The following is a 12,181-nucleotide window of genomic DNA, read 5'->3' as shown; positions in this document are numbered from 1 at the left end:
TCTTATACATAGGGAATGTGAGGATACGTATGTAATAAATGTGGTTTTTAAAGAAAAGTGGTCTATAGTAGTCTTATACATAGGGAATGTGAGGATACGTATGTAATAAATGTGGTTTTTAAAGAATAGTGGTCTAGGGAATGTGAGGATACGTATATATATGTAATAAATGTGGTTTTTAAAGAATAGTGGTCTATAGTAGTCTCATACATAGGGAATGTGAGGATACGTATGTAATAAATGTGGTTTTTAAAGAATAGTGGTCTATAGTAGTCTTATACATAGGGAATGTGAGGATACATATGTAATAAATGTGGTTTTTAAAGAAAAGTGGTCTATAGTAGTCTTATACATAGGGAATGTGAGGATACGTATGTAATAAATGTGGTTTTTAAAGAATAGTGGTCTAGGGAATGTGAGGATACGTATATATATGTAATAAATGTGGTTTTTAAAGAATAGTGGTCTATAGTAGTCTCATACATAGGGAATGTGAGGATACGTATGTAATAAATGTGGTTTTTAAAGAATAGTGGTCTATAGTAGTCTTATACATAGGGAATGTGAGGATACTGTACGTATGTAATAAATGTGGTTTTTAAAGAATAGTGGTCTAGTAGTCTCATACATAGGGAATGTGAGGATACGTATGTTATAAATGTGGTTTTTAAAGAATAGTGGTCTAGTAGTCTTATACATAGGGAATGTGAGGATACGTATGTAATAAATGTGGTTTTTAAAGAATAGTGGTCTATAGTAGTCTTATACATAGGGAATGTGAGGATACGTATGTAATAAATGTGGTTTTTAAAGAATAGTGGTCTAGTAGTCTTATACATAGGAAATGTGAGGATACGTATGTTATAAATGTGTTTTTTAAAGAATAGTGGTCTATAGTAGTCTTATACATAGGGAATGTGAGGATACGTATGTAATAAATGTGGTTTTTAAAGAATAGTGGTCTATAGTAGTCTTATACATAGGGAATGTGAGGATACGTATGTAATAAATGTGGTTTTTAAAGAATATTGGTCTATAGTAGTCTTATACATAGGGAATGTGAGGATACGTATGTAATAAATGTGGTTTTTAAAGAATAGTGGTCTATAGTAGTCTTATATAGGGAATGTGAGGATACGTATGTAATAAATGTGGTTTTTAAAGAATAGTGGTCTATAGTAGTCTCATACATAGGGAATGTGAGGATACGTATGTAATAAATGTGGTTTTTAAAGAATAGTAGTCTAGTAGTCTTATACATAGGGAATGTGAGGATACGTATGTAATAAATGTGGTTTTTAAAGAATAGTGGTCTATAGTAGTCTTATACATAGGGAATGTGAGGATACGTATGTAATAAATGTGGTTTTTAAAGAATAGTGGTCTAGTAGTCTCATACATAGGGAATGTGAGGATACGTATGTAATAAATGTGGTTTTTAAAGAATAGTGGTCTATAGTAGTCTTATACATAGGGAATGTGAGGATACGTATGTAATAAATGTGGTTTTTAAAGAATAGTGGTCTATAGTAGTCTTATACATAGGGAATGTGAGGATACGTATGTAATAAATGTGGTTTTTAAAGAATAGTGGTCTATAGTAGTCTTATACATAGGGAATGTGAGGATACGTATGTAATAAATGTGGTTTTTAAAGAATAGTGGTCTATAGTAGTCTCATACATAGGGAATGTGAGGATACGTATGTAATAAATGTGGTTTTTAAAGAATAGTGGTCTAGTAGTCTCATACATAGGGAATGTGAGGATACGTATGTAATAAATGTGGTTTTTAAAGAATAGTGGTCTATAGTAGTCTTATACATAGGGAATGTGAGGATACGTATGTAATAAATGTGGTTTTTAAAGAATAGTGGTCTATAGTAGTCTCATACATAGGGAATGTGAGGATACGTATGTAATAAATGTGGTTTTTAAAGAATAGTAGTCTAGTAGTCTTATACATAGGGAATGTGAGGATACGTATGTAATAAATGTGGTTTTTAAAGAATAGTGGTCTAGTAGTCTCATACATAGGGAATGTGAGGATACGTATGTAATAAATGTGGTTTTTAAAGAATAGTGGTCTATAGTAGTCTTATACATAGGGAATGTGAGGATACGTATGTAATAAATGTGGTTTTTAAAGAATAGTAGTCTAGTAGTCTTATACATAGGGAATGTGAAGATACGTATGTAATAAATGTGGTTTTTAAAGAATAGTGGTCTAGTAGTCTCATACATAGGGAATGTGAGGATACGTATGTTATAAATGTGGTTTTTAAAGAATAGTGGTCTATAGTAGTCTTATACATAGGGAATGTGAGGATACGTATGTAATAAATGTGGTTTTTAAAGAATAGTGGTCTAGTAGTCTTATACATAGGGAATGTGAGGATACGTATGTAATAAATGTGGTTTTTAAAGAATAGTGGTCTAGTAGTCTTATACATAGGGAATGTGAGGATACGTATGTAATAAATGTGGTTTTTAAAGAATAGTGGTCTAGTAGTCTTATACATAGGGAATGTGAGGATACGTATGTAATAAATGTGGTTTTTAAAGAATAGTGGTCTAGTAGTCTCATACATAGGGAATGTGAGGATACGTATGTACTAAATGTGGTTTTTAAAGAATAGTAGTCTAGTAGTCTTATACATAGGGAATGTGAGGATACGTATGTAATAAATGTGATTTTTAAAGAATAGTAGTCTAGTAGTCTTATACATAGGGAATGTGAGGATACGTATGTAATAAATGTGGTTTTTAAAGAATAGTGGTCTATAGTAGTCTTATACATAGGGAATGTGAGGATACGTATGTAATAAATGTGGTTTTTAAAGAAAAGTGGTCTATAGTAGTCTTATACATAGGGAATGTGAGGATACGTATGTAATAAATGTGGTTTTTAAAGAATAGTGGTCTAGGGAATGTGAGGATACGTATATATATGTAATAAATGTGGTTTTTAAAGAATAGTGGTCTATAGTAGTCTCATACATAGGGAATGTGAGGATACGTATGTAATAAATGTGGTTTTTAAAGAATAGTGGTCTATAGTAGTCTTATACATAGGGAATGTGAGGATACATATGTAATAAATGTGGTTTTTAAAGAAAAGTGGTCTATAGTAGTCTTATACATAGGGAATGTGAGGATACGTATGTAATAAATGTGGTTTTTAAAGAATAGTGGTCTAGGGAATGTGAGGATACGTATATATATGTAATAAATGTGGTTTTTAAAGAATAGTGGTCTATAGTAGTCTCATACATAGGGAATGTGAGGATACGTATGTAATAAATGTGGTTTTTAAAGAATAGTGGTCTATAGTAGTCTTATACATAGGGAATGTGAGGATACTGTACGTATGTAATAAATGTGGTTTTTAAAGAATAGTGGTCTAGTAGTCTCATACATAGGGAATGTGAGGATACGTATGTTATAAATGTGGTTTTTAAAGAATAGTGGTCTAGTAGTCTTATACATAGGGAATGTGAGGATACGTATGTAATAAATGTGGTTTTTAAAGAATAGTGGTCTATAGTAGTCTTATACATAGGGAATGTGAGGATACGTATGTAATAAATGTGGTTTTTAAAGAATAGTGGTCTAGTAGTCTTATACATAGGAAATGTGAGGATACGTATGTTATAAATGTGTTTTTTAAAGAATAGTGGTCTATAGTAGTCTTATACATAGGGAATGTGAGGATACGTATGTAATAAATGTGGTTTTTAAAGAATAGTGGTCTATAGTAGTCTTATACATAGGGAATGTGAGGATACGTATGTAATAAATGTGGTTTTTAAAGAATATTGGTCTATAGTAGTCTTATACATAGGGAATGTGAGGATACGTATGTAATAAATGTGGTTTTTAAAGAATAGTGGTCTATAGTAGTCTTATATAGGGAATGTGAGGATACGTATGTAATAAATGTGGTTTTTAAAGAATAGTGGTCTATAGTAGTCTCATACATAGGGAATGTGAGGATACGTATGTAATAAATGTGGTTTTTAAAGAATAGTAGTCTAGTAGTCTTATACATAGGGAATGTGAGGATACGTATGTAATAAATGTGGTTTTTAAAGAATAGTGGTCTATAGTAGTCTTATACATAGGGAATGTGAGGATACGTATGTAATAAATGTGGTTTTTAAAGAATAGTGGTCTAGTAGTCTCATACATAGGGAATGTGAGGATACGTATGTAATAAATGTGGTTTTTAAAGAATAGTGGTCTATAGTAGTCTTATACATAGGGAATGTGAGGATACGTATGTAATAAATGTGGTTTTTAAAGAATAGTGGTCTATAGTAGTCTTATACATAGGGAATGTGAGGATACGTATGTAATAAATGTGGTTTTTAAAGAATAGTGGTCTATAGTAGTCTTATACATAGGGAATGTGAGGATACGTATGTAATAAATGTGGTTTTTAAAGAATAGTGGTCTATAGTAGTCTCATACATAGGGAATGTGAGGATACGTATGTAATAAATGTGGTTTTTAAAGAATAGTGGTCTAGTAGTCTCATACATAGGGAATGTGAGGATACGTATGTAATAAATGTGGTTTTTAAAGAATAGTGGTCTATAGTAGTCTTATACATAGGGAATGTGAGGATACGTATGTAATAAATGTGGTTTTTAAAGAATAGTGGTCTATAGTAGTCTCATACATAGGGAATGTGAGGATACGTATGTAATAAATGTGGTTTTTAAAGAATAGTAGTCTAGTAGTCTTATACATAGGGAATGTGAGGATACGTATGTAATAAATGTGGTTTTTAAAGAATAGTGGTCTAGTAGTCTCATACATAGGGAATGTGAGGATACGTATGTAATAAATGTGGTTTTTAAAGAATAGTGGTCTATAGTAGTCTTATACATAGGGAATGTGAGGATACGTATGTAATAAATGTGGTTTTTAAAGAATAGTAGTCTAGTAGTCTTATACATAGGGAATGTGAAGATACGTATGTAATAAATGTGGTTTTTAAAGAATAGTGGTCTAGTAGTCTCATACATAGGGAATGTGAGGATACGTATGTTATAAATGTGGTTTTTAAAGAATAGTGGTCTATAGTAGTCTTATACATAGGGAATGTGAGGATACGTATGTAATAAATGTGGTTTTTAAAGAATAGTGGTCTAGTAGTCTTATACATAGGGAATGTGAGGATACGTATGTAATAAATGTGGTTTTTAAAGAATAGTGGTCTAGTAGTCTTATACATAGGGAATGTGAGGATACGTATGTAATAAATGTGGTTTTTAAAGAATAGTGGTCTAGTAGTCTTATACATAGGGAATGTGAGGATACGTATGTAATAAATGTGGTTTTTAAAGAATAGTGGTCTATAGTAGTCTCATACATAGGGAATGTGAGGATACGTATGTAATAAATGTGGTTTTTAAAGAATAGTGGTCTATAGTAGTCTTATACATAGGGAATGTGAGGATACGTATGTAATAAATGTGGTTTTTAAAGAATAGTGGTCTATAGTAGTCTTATACATAGGGAATGTGAGGATACGTATGTAATAAATGTGGTTTTTAAAGAATAGTGGTCTATAGTAGTCTTATACATAGGGAATGTGAGGATACGTATGTAATAAATGTGGTTTTTAAAGAATAGTGGTCTAGTAGTCTCATACATAGGGAATGTGAGGATACGTATGTTATAAATGTGGTTTTTAAAGAATAGTGGTCTATAGTAGTCTCATACATAGGGAATGTGAGGATACGTATGTAATAAATGTGGTTTTTAAAGAATAGTGGTCTATAGTAGTCTTATACATAGGGAATGTGAGGATACGTATGTAATAAATGTGGTTTTTAAAGAATAGTGGTCTATAGTAGTCTTATACATAGGGAATCTGAGGATACGTATGTAATAAATGTGGTTTTTAAAGAATAGTGGTCTAGTAGTCTCATACATAGGGAATGTGAGGATACGTATGTAATAAATGTGGTTTTTAAAGAATAGTGGTCTAGTAGTCTTATACATAGGGAATGTGAGGATACGTATGTAATAAATGTGGTTTTTAAAGAATAGTGGTCTAGTAGTCTCATACATAGGGAATGTGAGGATACGTATGTAATAAATGTGGTTTTTAAAGAATAGTAGTCTAGTAGTCTTATACATAGGGAATGTGAGGATACGTATGTAATAAATGTGGTTTTTAAAGAATAGTGGTCTATAGTAGTCTTATACATAGGGAATGTGAGGATACGTCTGTAATAAATGTGGTTTTTAAAGAATGGTGGTCTATAGTAGTCTCATACATAGGGAATGTGAGGATACGTATGTAATAAATGTGGTTTTTAAAGAATAGTGGTCTATAGTAGTCTTATACATAGGGAATGTGAGGATACGTATGTAATAAATGTGGTTTTTAAAGAATAGTGGTCTATAGTAGTCTTATACATAGGGAATGTGAGGATACGTATGTAATAAATGTGGTTTTTAAAGAATAGTGGTCTATAGTAGTCTTATACATAGGGAATGTGAGGATACGTCTGTAATAAATGTGGTTTTTAAAGAATAGTGGTCTAGTAGTCTTATACATAGGGAATGTGAGGATACGTATGTAATAAATGTGGTTTTTAAAGAATAGTGGTCTAGTAGTCTTATACATAGGGAATGTGAGGATACGTATGTAATAAATGTGGTTTTTAAAGAATAGTGGTCTAGTAGTCTTATACATAGGGAATGTGAGGATACGTATGTAATAAATGTGGTTTTTAAAGAATAGTGGTCTATAGTAGTCTTATACATAGGGAATGTGAGGATACGTATGTAATAAATGTGGTTTTTAAAGAATAGTGGTCTATAGTAGTCTTATACATAGGGAATCTGAGGATACGTATGTAATAAATGTGGTTTTTAAAGAATAGTGGTCTAGTAGTCTCATACATAGGGAATGTGAGGATACGTATGTAATAAATGTGGTTTTTAAAGAATAGTGGTCTAGTAGTCTTATACATAGGGAATGTGAGGATACGTATGTAATAAATGTGGTTTTTAAAGAATAGTGGTCTAGTAGTCTCATACATAGGGAATGTGAGGATACGTATGTAATAAATGTGGTTTTTAAAGAATAGTAGTCTAGTAGTCTTATACATAGGGAATGTGAGGATACGTATGTAATAAATGTGGTTTTTAAAGAATAGTGGTCTATAGTAGTCTTATACATAGGGAATGTGAGGATACGTCTGTAATAAATGTGGTTTTTAAAGAATGGTGGTCTATAGTAGTCTCATACATAGGGAATGTGAGGATACGTATGTAATAAATGTGGTTTTTAAAGAATAGTGGTCTATAGTAGTCTTATACATAGGGAATGTGAGGATACGTATGTAATAAATGTGGTTTTTAAAGAATAGTGGTCTATAGTAGTCTTATACATAGGGAATGTGAGGATACGTATGTAATAAATGTGGTTTTTAAAGAATAGTGGTCTATAGTAGTCTTATACATAGGGAATGTGAGGATACGTCTGTAATAAATGTGGTTTTTAAAGAATAGTGGTCTAGTAGTCTTATACATAGGGAATGTGAGGATACGTATGTAATAAATGTGGTTTTTAAAGAATAGTGGTCTAGTAGTCTTATACATAGGGAATGTGAGGATACGTATGTAATAAATGTGGTTTTTAAAGAATAGTGGTCTAGTAGTCTTATACATAGGGAATGTGAGGATACGTATGTAATAAATGTGGTTTTTAAAGAATAGTGGTCTATAGTAGTCTTATACATAGGGAATGTGAGGATACGTATGTAATAAATGTGGTTTTTAAAGAATAGTGGTCTATAGTAGTCTTATACATAGGGAATGTGAGGATACGTCTGTAATAAATGTGGTTTTTAAAGAATAGTGGTCTAGTAGTCTTATACATAGGGAATGTGAGGATACGTCTGTAATAAATGTGGTTTTTAAAGAATAGTAGTCTAGTAGTCTTATACATAGGGAATATGAGGATACGTATGTAATAAATGTGGTTTTTAAAGAATAGTAGTCTAGTAGTCTTATACATAGGGAATGTGAGGATACGTATGTAATAAATGTGGTTTTTAAAGAATAGTAGTCTAGTAGTCTTATACATAGGGAATGTGAGGATACGTATGTAATAAATGTGGTGTTTAAAGAATAGTGGTCTATAGTAGTCTTATACATAGGGAATGTGAGGATACGTATGTAATAAATGTGGTTTTTAAAGAATAGTAGTCTAGTAGTCTTATACATAGGGAATGTGAGGATACGTATGTAATAAATGTGGTTGTTAAAGAATAGTGGTCTAGTAGTCTTATACATAGGGAATGTGAGGATACGTCTGTAATAAATGTGGTTTTTAAAGAATAGTAGTCTAGTAGTCTTATACATAGGGAATGTGAGGATACGTATGTAATAAATGTGGTTTTTAAAGAATAGTAGTCTAGTAGTCTTATACATAGGGAATGTGAGGATACGTATGTAATAAATGTGGTTTTTAAAGAATAGTAGTCTAGTAGTCTTATACATAGGGAATGTGAGGATACGTATGTAATAAATGTGATTTTTAAAGAATAGTAGTCTAGTAGTCTTATACATAGGGAATGTGAGGATACGTCTGTAATAAATGTGGTTTTTAAAGAATAGTAGTCTAGTAGTCTTATACATAGGGAATGTGAGGATACGTATGTAATAAATGTGGTTTTTAAAGAATAGTAGTCTAGTAGTCTTATATATAGGGAATATGAGGATACATATGTAATAAATGTGGTTTTTAAAGAATAGTGGTCTATAGTAGTTTTATACATAGGGAATGTGAGGATACGTATGTAATAAATGTACCCGTCATCTAGGTTGGAATCATGTTTAAAAGTTAAAAAAAAAAAGGATATAATATGGAATTACAGTTACCCGTATTTCTATTCAATTCGGTAGAACAAAGATTATCGGTTCAAAATTAAACACTGTTAGCATGGCTTTTTGAGCCAAAAGATGACCAAGATACCAGAGGGATATTCAAACTCATGAGTCGAAAATAAGCTTACAACGTCATGGCAAGAAAAACAAAAAAAGCAAGACAACAATACATATACAAAACACAGCGTTGAAAACTATATACTTAGCAGATACTTTATAACTGTCAACCAACTCGTAAGAGTTCCAAAAACGAATCGCGAGTATGTTGTTCTACTTTATATCTATGAATATATAATTTGATGAGGATAATGTGCAGTCCTCATTTACGGTCTAAAATAATTGAACATATCTTTTTTCTGATTTCTCTTGCAGGTTGAGTATGATCCAACTTCAATTAAAACAGTTGGTGGTGTCTCCTTTACAAATAATTTTGTAACATACACACTGTACGGACAAACCGTCCGTCTTCATTCTAGCACAGACTTGAAAATAACAGACATAACAGCAACCGCAAAGACAGTTGCTCATCAAATATTGAAAAAGTAAAACTTCAGAATTCATAAAATTTGTTATATTTTATTTACATTGCAGCCCAAAAACATAGTTATAGGCAAAACTAAATAGACATATCAATCCAGTCATGTGTATCCCCATCCACTTCACTGTGTATGGCAATTAATTAAATTTTCCTATTAGAATTTTCCAAGTAACTCAAACCAATATCATCTAAGTGTATACATCAATTATGCATCTTTGATAACCAGTTACTGAATTCAGGATAATTACACAATGTAGATTTATATTTCCATAGAAAAAAAATATGTAATTATCCTGTAAGGAACAATAATGACATTCAGGTACAAAATGTATCTTGTCAAACAACTGTATTGCCGGGGATCACATGGGTATAGGACAGTAGGGTCACTGGAAGCTCTCGTTCGGTAGTTATTCCTTGGTTTGGAGTGATGTGCGTTATGTTGGCTATTTACCGGATTTGTAATAACATAAGCAACACGACCGGTGCCACATGTAGAGCAGGATCTGCTTACCCTTCCGGAGCACATGAGATCACCCCCAGTTTTTTGTAGGGTTCGTTTTGCTTAGTCTTTAGTTTTCTATGTTGTATCTTCTGTACTACTAGTATTAATGTTGGTATAACAAATACAAGATTACAGCCAGGTAAAATGCAATAATCAAATCCGATTTCCATGTTTGACGAGTTTCGAGTTAATGAACCCCTGAAATAACTATTTGATAACTGTTAACACATTGAGTATCATCTACGTCAAATATGGTCATGTATCAAAATTGTGAATTGAAATTGGGGATATGTCAATTCGAAAACAACCCGACATTGGGAAGAAAACACTTCATACTACATGATTGTATATATATATGTTACAGTAAATAGGTGAAATTAGGAATTACATGTAATTACTAAAATTTAGGAATTACAGGTAATTCCTGGTGCACTTAGTTAATACAAGTAATTCCTGAAACGGCCCAGTTATTACCAGTAATTACTAATTTTAAAATGAGTTTTTACACCTATTTACTGACTGCTAAAACAATGTTGTATTATGGTCAGATGATCAAAAGTTTTGGTAATACTAACTAGAAGATCAGTTAGTACTCTTAAAATATTGAATGGTTGATTTGTATTCAAAATATCTTGAATAAATATGGACTTTCAAATATTTGGTTAAATCAGAGTAACTTTAGTTTTAATCCAAAATGGTTAAAGTTGAGCATTGTACAGATAATTTTTGACCAATTTCAGCAGACATGGAAATCAGATATGGAAAATTCGCCCAAAGCATTATGTTTTAACTTTTTTCAAAAAAACTTCGAGTTTGAAGAATATTTAGACTTATTACCTTATTAAGATCAGATAACGTTGTGAAGGTTAAGAACTGGAATGAACTGTTATGTGCATTAGCTTTGAGATATAAAAATTTTTGTTTTTGTTTTTTGTTAAATCATTAATAAAAATGATATAGTGAAATTATAATTCACTGTTAGTAGCCAATCTAGTTCTATTTTGTTAAATTAGCTGAGAAACAAGGTTGATGAGTTGTGCACTTGCGAGTGAATATTTGGACCTCATTGAATATGTATTCATGTGACCTTCAATTCAACCACTCACGGAAGATGTATTAAGCTATTACAATTGTAAGGTTTTTGCAGAACAAATAGTCTCGCCTACTTTTGCTGTTAATCGCAGGCTCAACAAAAATGAGGAAAAAATATTAAAATTTTCCTCTAGATACTATCTTTTTACTAGTACTATAAGAAGCTTCTGTCAAAATTGGGTAAAAATCCAGGATGGTTTATAAAATCTAATGTTTTAAAAACTTTTACTGCAGAGTGTATGTAATGTTAACTGGGAAAAAACTAGTCCATTTATCATGTTTAAAAGTAATATAGGAAAAAAAGGATTTTTTTTTACAATCTTTACTTTCGGATATTATCTTATGATCATAAACCTTTAGCTTCTGTCCAAGTTTGATAGAAATCCAAGATATTTGGAGAAAGTTATTTTAAAGTTTTAAACCACAGTGCATGATTGAGATTTTAGTTTAACAAAATTATGAAAATCAATTTTGGATTGATATCATTGTCTTGCATGCATATACTTACGGAGTTTCAAGACCTATAAAACAACCATTTTCCGGTTTCAATTCACAAACACTAAAGAGCATGCACTTTTGATGTGCCTTATATTCCTACATCCTCAAGTAAGCTCCCTTAAAATCCCTACCCCTTTAATTTCTTATTTGGTATCTTGAGTTATGTTTTTAATTTTAAAACAAAAACATCAAGTTAGTAAATAGCTGTAAAAATGACAAAATAAATCAGTAATTACCAGTAATCACTGAAACAACTAGTAAATACATGTAATTACTAAATTGGCTAGTAATTACAGGTATTTACTGAAATGTTTAGTAATTACGTGTAATTCCTAATTTCACCTATTTACTGTAACATATACATGATAATATGCCAGATCCACTTGTGGAATTTTTGTAACAAATATTCAGGAAACCCACTAGCTTAATATACTCCGAAACTAAATGAATAAATAAAGATAAAAATTTCAAAGAGTGTTTGATTTTTCTTATTTTATAATATTAATTTGACTATTTGATAAATGACACCATAATGACGAATTCATAGATACATGTACGGGATATAGTGTCACAGTAAAAAAAACGTTCTATTTCATTATTTACTTTTCAATTTGAATACTGAAATATAAACTTTTT

General features: G+C 31.2%; 1 protein-coding gene across 1 annotated transcript in view; it reads left to right on the top strand.

Annotated features, from left to right (window-relative positions):
- LOC139488334 (uncharacterized) overlaps positions 1 to 9,480 on the top strand; it is a 38,279-nt gene extending 28,799 nt beyond the window's left edge. The window contains exon 6 of the mRNA XM_071273866.1: positions 9,288 to 9,480. Within this exon, the coding sequence (XP_071129967.1) occupies positions 9,288 to 9,461 (174 nt within the window). The 3' untranslated portion in view covers positions 9,462 to 9,480. The remainder of the gene's footprint in view (positions 1 to 9,287) is intronic.
- The last annotated feature ends 2,701 nt before the right edge of the window (positions 9,481 to 12,181 follow it).

Source organism: Mytilus edulis, chromosome 9 (assembly GCF_963676685.1).
Source record: "Mytilus edulis chromosome 9, xbMytEdul2.2, whole genome shotgun sequence".
NCBI lineage: Eukaryota > Metazoa > Mollusca > Bivalvia > Mytilida > Mytilidae > Mytilus > Mytilus edulis.
This window is presented reverse-complemented; position numbering and strand designations above follow the sequence as displayed.